Source organism: Aquarana catesbeiana, linkage group LG05, assembly GCF_042186555.1.
Source record: "Aquarana catesbeiana isolate 2022-GZ linkage group LG05, ASM4218655v1, whole genome shotgun sequence".
Lineage (NCBI taxonomy): Eukaryota > Metazoa > Chordata > Amphibia > Anura > Ranidae > Aquarana > Aquarana catesbeiana.
The window spans coordinates 532,061,075-532,083,785 of NC_133328.1; the positions used below are offsets into that span (position 1 = coordinate 532,061,075).

The 22,711-nt window shown below is 46.0% G+C and overlaps 1 protein-coding gene across 1 annotated transcript in view; it reads right to left on the bottom strand.

Moving 5' to 3' along the window:
• ARFGEF1 (ARF guanine nucleotide exchange factor 1) overlaps positions 1–16,158 on the bottom strand; it is a 304,195-nt gene extending 288,037 nt beyond the window's left edge. The window contains exon 1 of the mRNA XM_073631773.1: positions 15,809–16,158. Coding sequence (XP_073487874.1) covers positions 15,809–15,905 — 97 coding nt within the window. The 5' untranslated portion in view covers positions 15,906–16,158. The remainder of the gene's footprint in view (positions 1–15,808) is intronic.
• Between the last annotated feature and the right edge of the window lie 6,553 nt (positions 16,159–22,711).

Sequence of the window (22,711 nt, forward strand, 5' to 3'; positions counted from 1 at the left end):
AGGGGATCACAGGATCGAAGGCTGCACTGGGGCAAGGCTGCACTGGGGCAAGGCTGCACTGACAAGGCTGCACTGACAAGGCTGCACTGGGGCAAGGCTGCACTGACAAGGCTGCACTGACAAGGCTGCACTGACAAGGCTGCACTGACAAGGCTGCACTGACAAGGCTGCACTGACAAGGCTGCACTGACAAGGCTGCACTGACAAGGCTGCACTGACAAGGCTGCACTGACAAGGCTGCACTGACAAGGCTGCACTGACAAGGCTGCACTGACAAGGCTGCACTGACAAGGCTGCTGGGGCAAGGCTGCTGGGGCAAGGCTGCTGGGGCAAGGCTGCACTGGGACAAGGCTGCACTGGGACAAGGCTGCACTGGGGCAAGGCTGCACTGACAAGGCTGCACTGACAAGGCTGCACTGACAAGGCTGCACTGGGGCAAGGCTGCACTGACAAGGCTGCACTGGGGCAAGGCTGCACTGACAAGGCTGCACTGGGGCAAGGCTGCACTGACAAGGCTGCACTGGGGCAAGGCTGCACTGACAAGGCTGCACTGGGGCAAGGCTGCACTGACATGGTTGCACTGGGGCAAGGCTGCACTGACATGGCTGCACTGGGGCAAGGCTGCACTGACATGGCTGCACTGGGGCAAGGCTGCACTGACATGGCTGCACTGGGGCAAGGCTGCACTGGGGCAAGGCTGCACTGGGGCAAGGCTGCACTGGGGCAAGGCTGCACTGGGGCAAGGCTGCACTGGGGCAAGGCTGCACTGGGGCAAGGCTGCACTGGGGCAAGGCTGCACTGGGGCAAGGCTGCACTGGGACAAGGCTGCACTGGGGCAAGGCTGCACTGACAAGGCTGCACTGGGGCAAGGCTGCACTGACAAGGCTGCACTGACAAGGCTGCACTGGGGCAAGGCTGCACTGACAAGGCTGCACTGGGGCAAGGCTGCACTGACAAGGCTGCACTGGGGCAAGGCTGCACTGACAAGGCTGCACTGGGGCAAGGCTGCACTGACAAGGCTGCACTGGGGCAAGGCTGCACTGACAAGGCTGCACTGGGGCAAGGCTGCACTGACAAGGCTGCACTGGGGCAAGGCTGCACTGACAAGGCTGCACTGGGGCAAGGCTGCACTGACAAGGCTGCACTGGGGCAAGGCTGCACTGACAAGGCTGCACTGGGGCAAGGCTGCACTGACAAGGCTGCACTGGGGCAAGGCTGCACTGACAAGGCTGCACTGGGGCAAGGCTGCACTGACAAGGCTGCACTGGGGCAAGGCTGCACTGACAAGGCTGCACTGGGGCAAGGCTGCACTGACAAGGCTGCACTGGGGCAAGGCTGCACTGGGGCAAGGCTGCACTGGGGCAAGGCTGCACTGACAAGGCTGCACTGGGGCAAGGCTGCACTGACAAGGCTGCACTGGGGCAAGGCTGCACTGGGGCAAGGCTGCACTGGGGCAAGGCTGCACTGACAAGGCTGCACTGGGGCAAGGCTGCACTGACAAGGCTGCACTGGGGCAAGGCTGCACTGACAAGGCTGCACTGGGGCAAGGCTGCACTGACAAGGCTGCACTGGGGCAAGGCTGCACTGACAAGGCTGCACTGGGGCAAGGCTGCACTGACAAGGCTGCACTGGGGCAAGGCTGCACTGACAAGGCTGCACTGGGGCAAGGCTGCACTGACAAGGCTGCACTGGGGCAAGGCTGCACTGACAAGGCTGCACTGGGGCAAGGCTGCACTGACAAGGCTGCACTGGGGCAAGGCTGCACTGGGGCAAGGCTGCACTGGGGCAAGGCTGCACTGGGGCAAGGCTGCACTGGGGCAAGGCTGCACTGGGGCAAGGCTGCAATGATAGGCATTTAAATGTAAGTTTTTTTCCCCTTCAACTTCCCTCCTAAAAGTTTTTTTTCCTTAAAATTCCCTCCTAAACTTGGGGTGCGTGTTATACGCCGATAAATACGGTACTTAGTGGGTTATGGGCCACCTTCAGGTGTTGACACTGGTATACCCAATACAGGAGGTTGACTCCCCTATATAACCCCTCCTCCTTCCAGGAGTACTTCAGTTTTTATAGCTAAGCAATACACTTAAACCCCATAAAAAGAGGGGCGGGACCTCTGTGTCCCATGATGTACTCCAAGAAAAGGATTCTACAGGTAAGTTGTTGTAAAAATCCTATTTTCTTTATCGTACATCATGGGACACAGAGCCTTAAGTAATTACTTAATGGGACGTTCCATAGCAATGCTACTTGAGGGGAGGGGGACACAACCCGTAGGGCACCCCCAGACCTGAGGACTGATACTGCTGCCTGCAGCACACTGCGCCCGAAGGCGATATCCTCATTCCATCTTACATCCACTTGGTAAAATTTTGTGAATGTATGGACCAAGTTGCGGCCTTGCAGATCTGAGCCATGGAGGTCTGGTGACGCACTGCCTAAGAAGCACTAACCGCTCTGGTAGAGTGCGCCTTCACTTGAAAAGGGAGAATCTTACCCTTTAAATCATAAGTTTGAATAATAACTTGCCGAATCCACTTAGCGACAGTGGATTTCGACGCTGCCAGTCCTTTCTTAGAACCTTCTGGCAGAATAAATAAGACATCAGTCTTACGGATCTGAGCAGTTGCCTTTAAATAGATTTTCACTGCTCTCACCACATCAAGACAATGTAGTGACTTTTCTTCCCTGGAACATGGTTTTGGAAAAAACGATGGCAGGACAATATCTTGGTTCAGGTGAAAACCTGAAACTACTTTTGGCAAAAAGCCTGGACAAGGGCGTAACACCACTCTGTTCTCATGAACAATCAAATATGGCTCTTTACAAAAAAGAGCAGCCATTTCCAAAATCCAAAACCCTCCTTGCTGAGGATATAGCAACCAAAAATACCAGCTTCCTTGTCAGAAGGACTAAGGGAATATTCTGTATTGGTTCAAAAGACTGTCTTTGTAACACTGACAAAACGAAATTCAAGTCCCAAGGGCTTAAGGATGTTTTAACTGGTGGATTAATCCGTATCACCCCTTGCATAAACCCCAGACTAAAGAATGCGTAGCAAGCAGTCTTTGACATAAAATTGATAAGGCTGAGACTTGGCCCTTAATAGTACTCAGGGCCAACTTCATCTCTACGCCTAATAGTAGAAAGGCAAGAATTCTGCCTATGATACATCTCCAAGGGTGCCAACCCTTGGATTCACACCAGGAACCATAAGCCTTCCAAACTCTATAATATATAGTTCTGGCAGCTGGCTTCCTTGCATTAATCAAAGTTGAGATAACGGACCTGGAAAGCCCACGTTTCTTCAGAATGTGGGTTTCAATAGCCAGGCCATTAAATGTTGCGTTCCTAAAGTAGGATGGAAAATCGGCCCCTGTGAGAGCAGGTCTGACCTTAGTGGGAGGGGCCATGGACCCTCCACTGCCATTTTTACGATTTCTGCGTACCATGACCTTCTGGGCCATGTTGGTGCTACCAGAATTACCGGCTTCCTTTCCAGCTTGATCCTGCAAAGAAGTCGAGGCAGTAACTGAATAGGGGGAAATGCATAGATCAGTGAGAACTGATCTCACGGGGTCACCAAAGCATCTGTTCCTCATGCGAATGGATCCCTTGTCCTTGACACAAAGCTGACTGACTTCATGTTGAATCTGGACGCTAGAAAATCTACATCCTGTGTCCCCCATCTTTGGCAAACAGCCCGAAAGACGTCGGAGTGAAGAGACCATTCCTCTGGGAATAACTGCTGACGACTTAAGTAGTCCGCCTGCCAGTTCTCTACTCCCAGGATGAAAACTGCCAATAGGCATGGGACATTCTTTTCTGCCCAAGTTAGAATATAGTTCATCTCTCTCTGAGCTGACAGACTCTTGGTGCCCCCTTGGTGATTGATATAGGCCACAGCCGTGGCATTGTTGGATTGGATCCTGACAGGACAATTCTTTAACCTGGAGGTCCAGGTTTTCAAAGCCAGACACACTGCCTGAATCTCTAGGATGTTGATGGGCAGGGTTCTTTCGGATCTTGACCACTGTCCCTGGACAGTTGTTTTCTCTAGTACTGCTCCCCAGCCTGAGAGGCTGGCATCTGTTGTTACTGCTTTCCAGATAATTGGTGTAAAGGATTTTCCTTTTAGCAGATTCTGAGTTAGTAACCACCAGCTGAGGCTTTGGAACACTCTTGGGGACAGCCGCATTGGCAAGTCCAAAGCTTGGGTCATTTTGTTCCAAGCAGACAGGATACTGTTTTGCAACAGTCTTGAATGGAACTGTGCATAGGGAACTGCTTCGAATGAAGCTACCATCTTTCCCAACAACCTCATGAAAAGGTGAATTGAGGGATCTCTTTTTGACCTGACCGTCCGTACCAGCTCTTGTATGGAGCTGATCTTTCCCGGAGGCAAAAACACCCTTTTCTGGGCTGTGTCTATGATCAGGCCCAAATACTCCAGCTTTCTTAGCGGTTTTAACCCCTTCCCACCGAGCGTACGCAGATGTGCGTACTCGGCTTTCCGGGGTTATACCGGGATGATGCCCGCAGCTGCAGGCATCATCCCGGTACCGTTTTTTACAGCGGGCGATCGGCTTTCCGGGTACAACAACCGATGCGGCTAAAAGCCGCTCGGCTGTTATACCGGAGCAGCGGGAGGGGACGTCCCCCCTCTCGCCGCTCTTACCGGGCCTCCCGTTCGATCGGGAGGCCTGGTGACCAATCGGCTGCCTCCGGTCGGCAGGGGGCGGGCTGGAACGAAGCTGTGGGCAGCTTCGTTCCAGCCTTCTAATTGTAAACGCGGAAGCGACGTCATGACGTTACTTCCCGTTTACTCAGCTGCCAATGACGCCAATTTTAAAAAAATACACAGTATTCAGAATCGCCGTTTTCGGCAATCTGAATACTTTGAAGTGCAAAGGAGGGATCGGGGGTCTTTTAGACAGAATAGATAAAACAATGTGTGTTTAGTATCACTTTAAGGGTTAAAGCCAGCAAATAAGCATTTTTAAGAGTAGATCACCAATGGCAGCTCCTATATTTAACTCATGGCCTTTAAGCTGCACTGATCTGCACACCGCAATCAAGTGGCTCGCAATTGCAGCGTGATTTTTCTATTTAAAATTAAACAGTGTGTGTGTTTAGTATAATTTTAAGGATTAAAGCCAGCAGGCCAGGAAAAAAGAATTTTTAAGAAAAAAAAAAAAAAAACATACATGCATTCAACAGGTCAAGAGTAAGCAGGATCCGAGGGTGGTAGAAACCATCACAGGTGTAAATGAGGCCTTCCTGTGTATTTTAATTTCAAGCAAGGTGGATAAAAATCGATGATTTAGATTTTTTTGGTATAGATCAGATTTTTTTGATTTTTATCAAATTTATTTTAATAAAATGCTTTTGGAGTAAAAATCTATCTAAAGATAGTTTTCTATTTAAGCTACATTAATAAATTAGTTTATTAAGCATGAAATTGAGCTTAGTTATGTAGCAGGAGGCTGTATATTCTGCAATATTTACATTTTTTGGTAAACTCATTCAATGAATCCAAGCTCTGTAAGCTGAGATAACATAAATAAATAAAATAAATTAAGTAGTTCTCTAACTATGCGTGATTAACCTAAAATCGGTTCTGATATCGCTGTTTTACTAACCTGACAGCTTAATTATTCTAAATAGGAAACCTTAATTTTATATTAATATTAAAGATTCTAACTACCAGCAAGAATAAGCACTTACATATAAAGAGCACCTGTCATTTCAGATCCATCATCGCAGCGCCTTTTAGCGGCATCCCCTCACCAGCTGCCGCTACGTCCCTCATCTTGTTGCGTCACTGCCGCATCGCCAGCCGTCCCATTAAAGTGAATGGGACTGTAGGTGAGTCAACGGCGGGTCAGAGGAGGATCTACTGTGGGACAGAGATGACAGTTGCTCTTTAAAAATTATGATTTAAATCAGTTAATTCAAATCAAGCCTTTTTACTAGTGATTTAAATTGACTTGAATTAAATCAAATCCACCCCGATTTCAAAATTACTGACTATGATAATAAAATTTGCAAAGTATGTTACATACTCCCATAAGCAAACTACATTACCTATGCTTTTGTTTGAAACTTTCTAAAACATATTGATCATGTATCATGAACCATGAACTGTGGAGGTGTCATTGTTTTTAGCAGGGATTCTCCAAGAGCTGATAAGTATTTCAAAGGATTCTACGGGGTTAAAAGGCTGAGAAAGTCTGGTCTATAACCTCGTACCACCAACTTCTCACCATCTATTTTAGCCTGGACCGTCAGCTGAGAAAAGACAAGTCTAACTGGTTGCTATGCGCAAGTCAGTTCCTTTCAGACACATTTCAACATGAAATCCAATGTCTACAAATGCTGAATTCCACGACTGGATTATTATAGAACGAATACTCAGCATTTATCAGCAGTCATCACCCACGGCTTCTCAGATTTGATGACGTGTAGGGTATAGAAAGTATTCATAAGCACATCTAGTGAACTGGACAGCATAGCGCGGCGTGTATAGTGTAGCATTATGCATATAAGCTCTCCACCGGAATTCTGGAGGGATTTGTAGCCTCCCTCGGCATGACTGCAGCTTTCCTGCACACCGAGCATAGAGCAGTTGATAAAAGCTGCCGTGTTAGCATGGCTTCCTCCTGAAATCCAGGCCTCACAAAGCTTTTCTTCCCTCAGCACCTCCGGCCTCAATACCTGAGACTAGGCATGAATTTCAAATGAAAGAGTCGGTCTAGGAGCCTTTGTTCCATGTCTTCCTCCACTCCCATCTCATTGTTCCCTGACCTCTTCCCTTTTACCTGGTTTTGTCACCTCATATCACACATTGCATCTGAGCTGGCCTTCCATTCACAAAGCAGTGAGCTTTACTAAAATAACAGTTTTATGACCCAACAATACAGATCATGACACACCCATTCCAGTTTAACCACTTCAGCTCCAGCGACCCATCCGTATGTCGCCGGAGTTTTAGTAGTTATACCGGTATGATGCCTGCAACTGCAGGCATCATCCCGATACTATAAACCAATACCATTTTTTATACCCTGCAGTCTGCTTTTTTCTAAAAGCTATCAGAGCAGCTAACTAACCACTGGATTGCTTTTACAAGCAACGGGAGTGGACGTCTCCTGCCTCCTGTTACCTTCATCGTCCAACCAGGAGTCCTGAATGACCAGCAGACGCATCCGCTGGCTAATCATAGAGCCCAACAAAGACCGACAAAGGCTTTGTCGGACTCTATGATATAGTAATCCGGAAAGGGATGATGTCACATCACTTCCAGGTTACCCGGATGTAAACAGCGCCATTTTTTAAAATTAAAAGCCTTTGATCACACCTATCTTGGTGTGATCAAATGCTTTTAAGGGCAGAGGAGAGACTGCTGCGCAAATACTGTGTGGCATAACATTTTTTAAAAACCACCAATTTATTCTCTAGGGCCTCTGCTTTAAAAAAAATATATTATATATATATATATATATATATATATATATATATATATATATATATATATATATATATATATATATATATAGTTTGGGGGAATCTAAGAAATTTTCTAGCAAAAAAAAAAAAAACTGATAGTTAAATGTAAACAAAAAGTGCCAGAAAAGGCCCAGTCTTCAAGCAGATAAAGAAATGTAACGGCACAAAGAAAATGCAGCGGAATGGAGACGATGGACAGAGACACCAGCATTTGTCTCCTTTGTTTCCACAACAAATCATGGCTTTGTTGGAGATTGTCAAAGTTGTAGGACCTGGGTGCAGTCAGGAAGCTGAGATATTCCAGAGTCATAGCAGCTCTCCTGATTACAGGCTGAGAAAGCCTGTTCCACCTGTTACCTCAGGCTCTATGGTGAACGCCTACATACTTCCCCACTCTACGCACGTAATATCCGCAGATTCCACACACTTCAAGAAGGGTGTGTTGACCCGTATTGCTGCTGGAGTTCAGATCTTTGTCACATGGCTGCAACTGGAGAACCTTTTTTTTTTTTTCTAGAATGATAATAGGACATATATTATTACTGTTATAAACACATAAAAAACAGACATTTATCAAACGTCTGTTCATTCAATGGTGCAAACAAATCTTCCATTGTACAGTGCTTCACAGGGAAATCTGAACATCCTTTCGAAGCTCTGTGTGTCCAAAGGCCACATATACATGCAAAATATAAACTGAGTGCATTGGATAGTGTAGATAAAAACACTTCTAGGCCTTGTTCAGACACGCAGCGGCCCTCGTCACCTCAGGGGGGTTGACAGGTTGCTAGGAGGCGATATGTCACCTCACCACTGCTGGTTTTTAACACTGAAAAAAGTCCAAACCCCCATGCCGCAACCACATTGATTGCACGAGGTGGTGACACGACCCCATTCACAGGAATGGGTTGTGTTTGGCAGCAGTACTGCCTTAAAGGCAATAGATTTCATTTCATCACCCCTGAACAGCTGCATGTACTTTTTAGGGTGAGCGTTAAAACCAGTTAATCGGCATGCAAGTACAGACTTAACCTTGTAGGCCTTACTTTTTGTGATATGCTCCAATGTAAACCGTATGTTTTGTTTGGCACCTTGTAGGTCAACTGCCATGTCCTTTCAAGTCCAACACTTGAATCTTTGTGGACATCAGGAACAATCTTCCAGCACCCACTTTGGTTGTTTATATGCCTGAGGCCTGTAAAGGCTGAAGTTTTCTTTTACCTTTAAAGGGGGTTCCGCCGAGAAAAAAAACCAAAAAAAAAAAAAAAAAACATAAAAGTCAGCAGCTACAAACACTGCAGCTGCGGTCTTTTAAAATAAGGACACTTACCTGTCCAGGGTGCCCGCAATGTCCTCACCCAAAGCCAACCTGTCCCTCGGCTCCGGGTGGAGGCTCCAGCATTTACAGTAAGGGAATCAGCCTGGTTCCCTACGGCGCATGTGCGAGTCACGCTGTGTGTTCTGAATGTCTTCTGGGACCTGGTGTCTCCCAGAAGACAGTGGGGGGCACGGAGGAGGGGCCAGACATGGTGTAGATCGCTGCAGATTCTGCAGCGATCTTTCGCCGGAAGTGGGAGCAAATACCTGTATTAGACAGGTAAAAGGTGCCAAATGTGACACCGTAGGGGGGGGGGGGAATCCGAAAAGCAGAAGTTCAGTTTTTGTGTGGAACTCCGCTTTAAGATTCATACGCACGATGAGAATATCAAACAAGCGATCGTCCGTTTTTTTCTTGCACGCTAGTCTCATATCGATAATGAAGAGGTTACTAAACTTACAAAAACTCTCGTACGACAGAATACAACTTCGGAAGTGATGTAATGTATTCTGTCATTTCTGAGCATGCGTGGTCTTGGTCTTTCGATTTTTTTTGGATGAATACTGTACTGATTAAAATGAAAATCATAAGTTCTGGTATTATGAGAGAAAAATTTTCATGTTTGTCCCTTTGGATAATTTCACATGAACAGTCATGATCGGCTCTCGAAAGCTGCGTACTAACAATCGGGTTAGCGTATGATCGCTTTAAAAGCGGTATTTTTCATCTAAATTTTCTGATCGTGTGTACTAGGCTCCTTTCACACCGACAGACCGATCGAGTCCTCCTGTCAATTTTTCAGGCAAACCTGATTGGACCATCCATTGCCCACTACAGAGCGCCAGATGTAAAACAGACATGTGTCGTGTTACACCCGCCAACATCTGATCCAATCTTATCCGCTAAAAACATGCTGACGGGGGATCCGTTCCCCATTCGTCTGGCGGATAGAGGAAAGCGGGCTGTGTCCGTTCTGCATAAGCGGTCAGCAAGTGGTTAAAGAGGAGCTCCAGTCTGTAAAAAAAAACAAAAAAAAAAAAAATAAAATGTAAAGTCAGCGGCTACAAATACCGTAGCCGCTGACTTTTAACATAAGGATGCTTACCTGTCCTGGAATCCGGCATTGTTGGCACCCTGAGCCGATACTGCACATCGTGCTGCGATTTCTGAATGGTCCCGCCATCTTCTGGAACCTGTATGTCTCCCAGAAGGCAGTGGGGGGGGGGCGAAAGGGCCGGAAATTGTCCATCGGCCTTCCTACCCGGAAGTTGGAGCGGGCACCTGTCAAAACCAGGTACCTGCTCCCCCCCAAAAAGTGCCAAATGTGACAGTGGAAGGGGGGTGCGAACAAGCGGCGGAGCTTCCCCTTTTGGGTTGAGCTCTGCTCTAAGGAGAGAAAAAAAAAAAAAAAAACCCCTTCTACTGTCAGCTCCCACCCAGTCCACTCAAATAAATACATAAGCCCGATCTTGATCCACCATTGCTTTCTCCCTCCCTCCTCACTCAACAAGAAAAATGGGTGCCGTTGGCTCCTGCTGCTGTCAATCAAATCCCATGATGAGGGAGCAGGGGAGGGGCCGAGCAACACTATACGTTAATGGACACAAAGAGCGCAGCTCGGGATCAAGCCACACGTGTGCCACCTTAGGAAGCAGCTTTCTATGGGGGCACAGGGAAAAGAGGAGGAGTCCAGAATGTCAACTAGGGACCCTAGATTATTGATGATCCAGGCTGCTCTGTGCAACATCACTGCACAGAGCAGGTGAGTATAACATGTTTGTTATTAAAAAAAAATTTAAAAAATAATAATATAGAAAAGTTGAAGTGGTCAAACCCAAAGAGTTTTTCATCAAATTTCCCCTGCCTATATCTTTGGACCTGCTAATCAGTTTGGCACGCGTTTCTCACTGACAACTTCCACCTACGCGTTTTCATCATATGTTTCGTTGGAAGTGCCCAGGTTTCTGTCAGGCTCACATTCTTGAGTTGTAATAAAAATGTAGCAGCCAAATGCATAACCACATGTCCAGATACAAGGTATTATTTTGTTTTTGCTGTCCATGGTATTGAAGTACTCTGGGATGATAGGCATGTTTATTACAGGGATATTTTAATCAGTGAGGTTATAGGAGCTCTTCTTCAAACCCATTCATTTTATTAGATTGAATTTCAAAAGCTGAATAAACCAATATCTGAAATAAGCAGCCTTCTAAAAAGCCCAAACCAAAGATCACAAAATATTCTGAGCTCAAGCAAGCCATGATAATGGATAAAAATTAATGCATTAATGCAAAAAAAAAAACAAAAAAAAAAACTCAGCCATCTGCAATCTTAACAATTTATTCAATTTCACATCACCAGGCAAAGAGATCAAATCAACATTGACATGAGCCGTGTATCACCACCGGATGTGATCAGGTGCTCGGTCTATGTAAATACAAGAAAAATCCTTTCTGCCCTTAGGCAACTCAACTCCGCTTTCCTTCAATTGGATAAACTAGCATTCAGATAACTACTGCAGTTAACAGGTTTCCATGCGTTTTTTTTTTTTTGCCTCTAAACATCACCAGGTGCCTTCAATAGGATATAATTACATTGGTCTGCCTGAAAACAAACCTATTAGTCCATAAATCAATGCCAAACAACAGTCACTATCCAAGACAATGCTGGGCAATCTCACAGTCATGTCTGTTCCATGGCGAACCTACATAAAACAATATTCTGTAAAGTCAGCTGTAGAATTAAAGTGGACCTGTCAAAGACCCGAAAGGGACAGCCAGCTCCCTCAGAGCTCCATCAGAGAAGCAGCTGGCACTGCAGGGCCAGGAGTGCAGCAGCAGATTCCTAAGGCTGCTTTCACACTGAAAACGCTGGCCGGCTTTTGTGCCACTTTTCGGCTGCTAGCAGGGCACTTTTGACCCCAAGGAAGGGGTTAAAAACTCCCATGTTACGGCGCTCCGGAAGCACTGCCCATTCATTGCAACGGGCAGGGGCGTTTTTGGAGCGTTGTATACAGCGCTCCCAAACCGCCCCAAAGATGCTGCTTGCAGGACTTTTTCTAACATCCCGCAAGTGCACCACCCAGGTGTGAAAGCATTGCAGAGAATGGGAGGAAGTTTTCAGGCGCTATTTCTAGCACTAAAACACCTGAAAACTGCCTCAGTGTAAAAGGGGTCTAAAACAAACCATTAGATTTGCTGGATATGCGAGTATGTTTTTTGCTGATGACTAGTGACGCACCATTTTTTAATCCGGCGAGTATGAGTACCGATACCTGCGCTCAAGTATTTGCTGCTACCTGAAACCGATAACTTTGTGGTACGATTTGAGCCCCTACAAAATAATCAAATCGCACTGCAAAGAATCGCGAAATATTTGAACAGGAATGTGGTGCGGTTCCTGTGCAGGTCGCATGCAGTTTCTCGCATTGTTTCTGTGTGAACCCAGGCTTGTTATACTGACTTTAGCCTGGGTTCACACAGGAAACTGCATGTGATTTGAAAAAAAAAAAACAGTATCGGTGAATCCCTAGTCACTATAACAAACCTGGGTTCACACAGGAGCGATGCGGGAAAAAAGCATGTGATTTGGACAGGAATCACACTACATTCCTATTCAAATCGCTTGTAATAATTTGCAGTGCGATTTGAGTTCATTCATTTTGTATGGCTCAAATCGCACTGCAAAAGTATCAGTTTCAGGTTTGGGGGCTTTTGCACGAATACTCATGCAAATGCATAGTATCGGTATTGATGCACCCGACTGATGACCCAGTGAAGAAGGTAAGAAGAAGGGGGGAAAAGTTAGGGGAGGGGGTCAGTAGATTAGGTCACGCAATATTTATTCTCAGGATCAGAAATATACTGTATACAATACAACGATCTGAATTCTACATTCTAACTCCAGATTCAACAAAATATCTCCATCTTGATATGGTTCCAAAATGCATGGGTTTGTTGGAATGTGGACATTTTTACACAGGATTAAGCTGCCAGTCGGTCCAATCTAGAAACCAATAGGCAATAGTAAGGAGCCAGGGATCACCTGCTTCCAATGACAGCAATGTCAATGATCAGAACTATTTGGCACCGCTGTAGCACTTTAGACATATCCTCTATCCAGCGCAGGGATTTATACAAAAACTCATCTCTTTGATGGTTGACCTGTCAGGATACATTGATGCCAACAATAAGACTGGCTGCTCAATATTCTCCAGTGATCAGACACATCTACAAGAAAATACTCTGGGTGACCATAGATTAGAACATTGGAGTTTATGTATTCTATCATCACTACTATGTGCTCTGCATCTTCAGACACACAGATATAAACATTGCATTATACATCTGGTAAACACAGAGACAAAAACATATCTATTGTGTCTATTGTATAGTCACGGCAAACTCTGGAGAAGGCAACAGAAATCACACATATACCTACTGGAACCAAGCAGGAAGTATTCCCTTTGAAGGCCAGATAAATGGATGCTAGAAATTAGTTAACGGTAACTTCTAAGGCCTTGTGCACAATTTTCCATGTCAGGAATGGCACTATGTTTCATAATGCACCCTAAATACCGGTGTATCATAAAACACTGCAGTTGATTTACTAAAGGCAAACAGACTGTGCACTATGTAAGTGCAGTTGCTCCACAGCTAAGTAATTGAGGTAGAGCTTCACTTTACAAAGAACACCCAATCACATGCAAGGAAAAAAAAAGCATTTTTTTTCCTGCACATGATTGGATGATGGAAGTCAGCAGAGCTTCACCTCATTTATTAAGCTCTGGAGCAACTGCACTTCCAAAGTGCACAGTTTATTTAAATCAACCCCAGTGTCAGAAGGTGAGCAAAACTATAAAGCAGCCTTCAGTGGACCTTTAAGAAGCCTCAACACACAAGATAACTTACCTGCACTACTTTTGAGCAGCACAGAGCACAACATACAGTGCAATCACAGCCATGTATTCTGGTGCACTCATGGTCAGACTCATTTGTTTACACTGTATAAGTGCATTGGAGTTCCAATCAGAATACATAGTAAGGCACATACTTATGCGTGTGAATCCAGCCTAAAAGTCAAACTTTACATGTATGACTGTACTGCACATGCACTGGAAAAAAAAAAAACTCTTTTTCCTCCAGGCAGCAATAAATTTCTACATCTGTCCCAGTGTTGGGGATCAGAATACAGTCCGTATAGGTGTGTAATCCTGAGTGCTCTTTATAGCCCTGGGCTACACTCACACGAGTCTCCTGCATATGATTTAATCACAGGAGATATTATCTGAGGGGTATAAACACACCTAATCACATTCTCCTGCATGTAAATGTACCAGTGTCTATATGCGTTTATACCCAGAGTGTCTAATCTGCCCCTGGATGCACAGAATTCTATTTTCACTTAACGCAGCTAAACAGAATGCACCTGAACGCAGGTAAACGCACAGCATGAATTATACCATTATATTTAGAAACATCCTATAGAAGGATATATATCACTGTCAATGTGAATGAGGCCATAATCCTAAAACTGCAATGAAGTGATGGATGATGGCATCCAATGCAAGGTCCAAAGACAGGAAAATTACAGACAACGGGAATAACAGTCAAAACATTATATTATATGGTATATATTTGTATAAAGTGACGTTTTGTGGACTCCCTCCAGGTCATGACAACAAACAGCAGTGACAGACCAATCACAAAGCCCATCCTGGAACGTTGGGAGATTGTGATTGGTCCGTCTGCCTATTTAAAGCTTGTGTGCACTGTTCTTTGTAGTCAGTGCCTGTCTGAGGAAGGGGTCCTCAATGGCCTCAATGCCACTTTGTCCTATGGGGGCCAATAAATGTGTTGCTTACACTTCTATTAGATAGTGATGTGTTGGGGATCAGAGTACAGACATCCAGAGTAGTAATATATACCTGGATGTGCCTGGCCCTACACCATATCACTCCCAACATGTGTTACATGACCACACTTCCTCACACAATGCACATGTGTACAACCAGCTGTGAGTGTCACCTCTATACATCTCTGTCTCCACCCCCTTTCACATCTATGTACCTTTGTCCTCACCCCCTGTCACCTCTATGTACCTTTGTCCCCGCCCACTGTCACCTCTATATACTTTTGTCCTCGCCCCCTGTCACCTCTATGTACCTTTGTCCCCGCCTACTGTCACCTCTATGTACCTTTGTCCCCGCCTACTGTCACATCTATGTACCTTTGTCCCCGCCTACTGTCACCTCTATGTACCTTTGTCCCCGCCTACTGTCACCTCTATGTACCTTTGTCCTCACCCCGTCAACCCTATGTACCTTTGTCCCCGCCTACTGTCACCTCTATGTACCTTTGTCCCCGCCTACTGTCACCTCTATGTACCTTTGTCCCCGCCTGTCACCTCTATGTACCTTTGTCCCCGCCTGTCACCTCTATGTACCTTTGTCCCCGCCCACTGTCACCTCTATGTACCTTTGTCCCCGCCCACTGTCACCTCTATGTACCTTTGTCCCCGCCCACTGTCACCTCTATGTACCTTTGTCCCCGCCCACTGTCACCTCTATGTACCTTTGTCCCCGCCTACTGTCACCTCTATGTACCTTTGTCCCCGCCTACTGTCACCTCTATGTACCTTTGTCCCCGCCTACTGTCACCTCTATGTACCTTTGTCCCCGCCCCCTGTCACCTCTATGTACCTTTGTCCCCGCCTACTGTTACCTCTATGTACCTTTGTCCCCGCCCCCTGTCACCTCTATGTACCTTTGTCCCCGCCCACTGTCACCTCTATGTACCTTTATCCCCGTCCCCTGTCACCTCTATGTACCTTTATCCCCGCCCCCTGTCACCCCCTATCCCCACCCCTTATCACCTCCATGTACCTGTGTCCCCGCCCCCCGTGGCACACACACACACAGCCCCTCCCCCTGTCAGCCTGTCCCCGGTCCTCCTCCATTGTGACAATGCCGCCCAGTCATCTCACCTAGGGCCACCTCGCAGGCTTTGCGGAGCTGGCTGTGATGGGCTCTCTTCACCTCCTTGTCGCTGAGGATCTTCTCCAGGGCCCGGGTGAGGAACATGATGTGACGATGGGGGTTGTACGATCCGAGGCAGGAACTGGCAGTACGGAGTCCCCGGCTAATGTCCGCCCGGCGGGGGCCGCCCCATCACAGCCCTCCTCAGTACACGTCACCCCTCGGGGGGGCTCTCCGTCCGTCTCCCGGGGAAGGCTGGCCGCGGCTTCGGTGACGGGGATCAGCTGCTCAGGAAAGCTCGGCTCTTCTCTTCGCCATGTTGGAAGGAAGCGACGTCAGGGAGAGCCCCGCCCACAGCAGACACTGCGGCAACACCCGGGGGCGGGGTGGGGAGGAGACCGGGGCGGGGCCAGCCGGTGTCCCCCATCACACCTTCCAGGGGCTGTCCCAGGTGGGATCCCTGACCCCGGAAGTGTACGCACCCCAGCCTGACAGACGACGAGCATAGTCCAGCAATGGAAGTCCTCTGCTGTTCACTCTATTCCATACTAATAAAGTGTATAAGAACGCCAATATCTCACATCATACAAGATCTCCATTACTTTCCTTTATTATCACCTGCTGATCTGACCAGGAGCACACTTCCTGTGTGAGGGTGACAACACTCATTCCCAGGCAGGATTTCCAACCCTCCCTAAATTTACAGTTTGTACATTTCTGCTGATTTACAAACTGTCCATAAGGTTTGGTTCACTCCGGTGTGATGTCAGACAACGCATGTGATTCGCACTGTATTCCTGTGCAGATCACATGCGATGTCTGTGCAATTTAGCCATACAGCTTCTATGGGTAAAATCACATTTACACCAAAGTGGTGCAGAATCCTTTATTTTGTCTGCACTGCAATCGGATCACATAGGTGTTCAGACCCATGCCATCCGATTCCACAGTTTGCACTGAGTTCTGCAAACTGATTTGGGGGTGTCATTAACTTTATATTGACACCGGCAGCGATTGGCAGAGAGCAGTGTGAACTGCCTGTGATTCAGATGTGATGTGGGAACCCGCACAGGAATCTCACCAGTGTGAACCCAGCCTAAATGTCCATTACTGACAGCGGCCGCCATAGAAAAAGGCTGATGGCCGACTTTGGAACTTCACATGCACAGAAGAAGCAGCACCTGGAAGGCGGGAGTCGGCGGCGCAGGGACCTGTTAGCGATCTACCCGTTACCTGTGTGCGGTTGACAAGTAGACCGTGATCGATAGGTTGCCGGCCCCCCTTCTAAGGGAAGAGGAAGCGATGCACACTCCATGCAGTACCTCATTCCTATTAACCCCATGGCTGCCAGGGTGTTTTTTTGTACACGTGTTTTAAAAATCATTTTAGGCCTGAAGATTGGTAAATCCTCCAAACATTTAATATCTTCTGAAAGCAGACACCGTGGCGAATAAAATGGTGGTGTTGGCAATTTTTTAAATTTCACACATTATTTTTGCAACTAAAAGTTGTAATTTTCAATAAAAAATACACTAAAGTTCATTTTAGGGCACACATACACAATATATTACCAAATTTATTGGAAAAATATTAAAAAAATGAGGTTATGCAGAGTAAATACATACCCAATGTGGTTGATTTATTAAAACTGTAGAGCTGCAGTTGTGCATGGTAGCCAATCAGCTTGTTCAATTAAAGGGGTTGTAAACCCTCATGTTTTTTTTCCACCTTGATGCATCAAGGTGAAAAAACTTCTCACACTGACCGCCCCCCGGCCCCCCCGGTTTTACTCACCTGAGCCCCTTCATTCCCTTGGCGGAGATGTGCTCTTCCTCTCTGCCCGGGCTTCTCAGCTCTTGATTGGATAGATTGATATGTGAAGGCAAATCAATCAGCGCAAAAATTATTTAAACCTAACAACAGCAGCTGGACACTGAGGGTCAAATCCCAATTGGCAATATAACAAAAAAAAAAAAAAAAAGCAGTGCAGCTAGCGCTACCATTATGTGATGATTTTGGTTCTGCGGTGAGAGATACCCTGCAGGCTGAGCTAGTTTTTTTTATATGCTTTAAAGCCTCTATTGACAGACTTTTCAAAATCCAATTACCTAGTTACTAAAGCACCAGACTAGGGAAAGTTTTCACAACAGTATGGATGTTTAACGATCTATGGCTTTTAATATTCTGGCTAAGTGTTGATATGCCTTGTTTATTTTACTGCTAAAAGTCTTAGCCTCGATTCACACAGGGGCAACACGACTTCAGCGCAACTTTGCAAGGCGGCTTCAATGCGACTTCAGCACGATTTTAAGCAACTTACAACGCGACTTCAAGTCGCTTCCAGGACAGGCGACTTTGGCTGTGGCCAATCACAGAATAATCAGCTCTCTGGGAGGGAGGGGTTTGCCTGGGTAAACTAATATCTTTTCCTGTAAAGTCGCTTCTATATAGATGGAGATCTGACTTGGAGGCAACTTCCATTGAATTCTATGGGTAGAGGTCACCTAGAAGTCGGATTGAAGTAGTACAGGAACCTTTTTTGAAGTCGGAGCGACTTCAGTAGTGTACATTAAGACGCTCTCATTGACTATAATGCATTTCCCAAAGTCAAGCGACTTCAGGGCTGACAAGTCGGATCCCAAGTAGTTGTAGTGTGAACCGACCCTTAATGGCAATGTTTTGATGTCCTTTGAAGCTCAATTGAAAGTCTCTGCTGATGGTTAGATATTCCCTTTGATTGTGTTCCTTATAAATTGTGCTTGGTGAGTGGGGTTAGAGAAAGAATGTCTGGCACAAGCAATAGACTCAAATCCAGGTGGTTTATAGCAGACTGGCGAATTTTAGAGGAATGAGGGCGACACCATGTGCAACCTGACTTCCCCCCTCAGTTTGGAGCCCTCAGATGTCATTATAACATGTTTCCTTGCCTTAGGTCCTGGTACTGAGCCTGCTATGTGTTGATAAATAAGAACATTTTTATAAACCAATCTCCACTGTTACTGAGTTAACTAAAACTATTTTCTGGGGGAGTCTATTCCACATTTTTTGCAGCTCTTACTGTAAAGAAGTCTTTTTGTGTGTGCAGAGGTTAAATGTTTTTCTGCAGATACAAATTTTACTGCCACTGACTACCAATGCAGGGAAAGGGGATCTTTGGGTTAGATTTCACTGCTGCAGAGTGCACTGACCACCGAGTGTAGGGGGTTACATTTCTCTGCCACTGCACTGACTGCCAATGGTTGGGGGGCAGAGTTAAAAATTACTGCCACTGACCACCAATAGGGGGTTAAATAGCATTCTTACTATGCACCAGTGCAGGGGAGGGGGGTGGTTACAGCACTGCTACTGATGCTAATACTGGGGGTTATTATTGCAGACACTGACATCAATGCTAAGGAATAGTATTGTGGCCACTGACCGTAATGCCGATGGTTATTATTGTGGTCACTGACACCAATACTGGAAGATATTCTTGTGGCCATTGACACTAATGCTGAGGGTTAATGCTGGGAGTTATAAGTGTGGCCACTGACACCAATGCTGAGGATTGTTATTGATGTGTCTGACACCCTACACTTGGGGGTATTAATGCAGACACTGACACCAATACTAAGTATTATTATTGTGGTCTCTGACACCAATATAGGAGGTTATTATTGCCAGGTCACTGGCATCAGTGATTTTTTTTTTTGTTTTGCAGCCACTGACTCCTATAATGGCTCCAACTTTCTCTTCATTGTGCATTGCATTGAGGTGTGTTAAAGCCCATTCATTTTGATAACTACCTAACTTGAAGCAATCCACCTCAGTGCACATAAGCACGTCAGTACTCTGTGGCCCTCTGGAAGTATTGCTGACCACATTTGAGGCCCTCTATTATTTTCAAGATGACCACCACTGATTTATGTTCTACCCCCCCCCACAAATTCTTCTATTCATTATAGCATGACGCAGGCCATCCTCCAGCGACCATCCTAGTCGAGGAGCTGAGGATTCTTGAAGACAGACTGAGGAACCTCCATACAAACAGCCAAGATCAGAGACTTGGTGTACCCAGCCACCCTAATGGCCTTACCCCTTCTTCCAACTGATAGCAACCACTTACTGGGACTCCATACTGAACAGTTATCCTTTTCACTGATATCTGCAGATGGGTTTCTTCTGACTTGTACATATAGGGGTATTTGACACATAAAAAGCTACAATTCCAGTTTATTCTAATCAATGCGGAAAGGTGGGGAGAAGACTGGAAATCAGTGACTCTTGTATATAAAGATTACTTGTCTATAAAATTTAAGAAAACATAAGTAAACTAAGCCTATACTCTCTATAGATTTACATAATTAGCTCTCTGACTGTGTATTGGGTACTGTAAGGTCCTTTTTGGTTCTGTACCAGTATTTTCTGGCTGCAGTTAAGGACTTTGTATTGAGAATGGAGGCAGCAGCTGCTTCTCATAATTTAGCACTCACTGCCTAAGCAGCCAATCACCAGGCCTGAACGCGGTCTAAATTAAGCACTTGCTGCTTAAGAAGCCAATCACCAGGCCTGCATGTGGTCACATGGAGGCAGGATGGGGGAGTGGGCTGGCAAGGTAAATGTAAGCACCTTGGGATGCCTGCAACCCAGACTGATAGCTAGCTAAAGTGGTTCTAAAGGTAAAAGTTTTTTTGTTTTTTTTTTACCTTAATGCATTCTATGCATTAAAGTGGTTGTAAAGCCTAAACAATTTTTACCTTATGAATTCCTTGCAATAAGGTAAAAAATGTTTAGGTGTCAGCATCCCCCCCACCGACGGCGGCAGAGTCTAAACTTAGGACGCAGCGGTACTGAAGAGCTGGGCCATTCTCCTCTCTGTTCTCTTCTGGGCTGAATAGGAAGTGTATCCTGAGACAGGATTGGCCAGCATGTCCTGAGACACGATTGGGAGTCCCAAGACTCCCTGGCCAATCGGGTCTCAGGAGCTGCTTCCTGATTGGCTGGGAGGAGAATCAGGAAGACAATAGCGAATAATTCTTCGCTATTGCACCCCGAGTCCACCCTTTTTTTAAGCCATTTAGAGCCTCAGGTTCTAATCATGTGTTTAAAAAAAAAACAAAAAATGTTAAAATCCATGCTTCCGACACCCTGCATGTAGATTAGGGGCCAGGCGCATGGATTAGGGGGGCGATGCCCCTGCACCCTGTATTATGGGCTGCCACTGCCCGCCTCCAATCTGACCAAACCCTACCATAAAGTGACCATTCCAACCATAATAAGCCAAACCCCAAATCTTGGAATTCCTACAAAGTGCTTAGAACGCAGTTGGTCCCTGATTAGTGGAGCTGGGCCCTATGGTAGTAGGGGTGGAGGATCTTCCTTTCAGGATCTAAAGATTGGCAGGTTACTCAAGCCTCTAGACCAGTGGTCATCAACCCTGTCCTCAGGACCCACTAACAGGCCAGGTTTGCAAGATAACTGAAATAAATCACAGGTGATATCATTTGCTGCTCAGTGATTGCAGTATTCTAGTCTGCATCTCCCCAAGGTAATACATAAAACCTGGCCTGTTAGTGGGCCCTGAGGACATGGTTGATAACCACTGCACGAGACAAAGTGGAGATCCATTTACGGCAGATTTAGAGCCACGCCATACTGGTGATTATGCCGGAGCTGGCATCAGCATAACCAAAATGTAGCTACTGCTTTCCCTTAGCCAAAGTCACGCTCTAATAGGCTAAATGCAGAATTTCACGTCAGCAAGGGAGACACTTCACTGGCTCATCTGTCATAGATGAAGGTGAAAATGAGTCTTAGGGGTTATGGGTTTTTTTTCTTTTTTGCCAGCGACAGAATGTCGCTACTATGACTAGGCATTACACTTTACAGGTCTACCTTTGTTCTGCCTTCCAGATTTTATGTGCTATAATAATGGCAGGACAATAACCCCCTTTCTCTATGAGAAAACTGTCTGTATATCATGTTAAAGTACAATTCTGTCTAAATCAGAGCTTGGTCCTGCCATCAAGGACCCTGATGGGCCATCTCTTCCCAGTGCTGAGTTCGGATTTTTCAGCCAAGCTATTATTGGCACTGCCTTCTGTTGGTCTACAGTGGTGGTCAATTTATGAGTTATAGGGGGCCTCAACTGTGGCCCTGACATCACCAAAGGGTTGCACATAATGTTCATTGTATGTAACACTACAGAAGACTGCGGATATACCACAGGAGATGGTCAGCATCTGTGGACATGCTACAGGTGTGGTTGGGGACTGGAGACATTATAGGGTCAGGCATAGTCTGGGAACATCTTGCAAGAGACTGCTAGAGATCATTGCCATTGTAGTCACTTTAAAAATCAATACTTCCATTACTAACTGCTGGGGTCCAACGGCTGCACAACAACTACCCAATGGCCACAGGTTGGGCACCAAGGCGCTGGAGCTTACAGGTCCGTTCATCAACTACTCTAGTGAATTCTCTGTCTTGGACGGCTCTGGTAACAGCCATGCTGCGTGTACGAGACATCTTCATCTGGGTCCTAAGATCTGGTGATAAAACCTTTCCCCACTCCACTAAAAACATAGAAATCCAGATTGACTAGATTCCTTCTTCACATTTGTTTTATAGGTTTTAGCTGATACCCGACTTCCTGTCTGTAGAGTCTGGTAAAGTGTCTGCCGACCCCTTCGGTGGGGAATGACGTCTACACTGAATTGGCATGGTGTGATTATTTGTATATTTTGTAGTAATGTAAAAGCTCAACAAAGCAAATTATTTATAATGAAAGGTGTGGTTTTTATGGTATGCAAAACATCAGCAACATTATGGTTTATGGTCGGTCTCCTATTAGAGCTGCACAATTAATCGTTAAAAGATCACAATCTCGATTCACCCCCTCTGATGATCTATGTTGTGGAGTGTTTTGATTC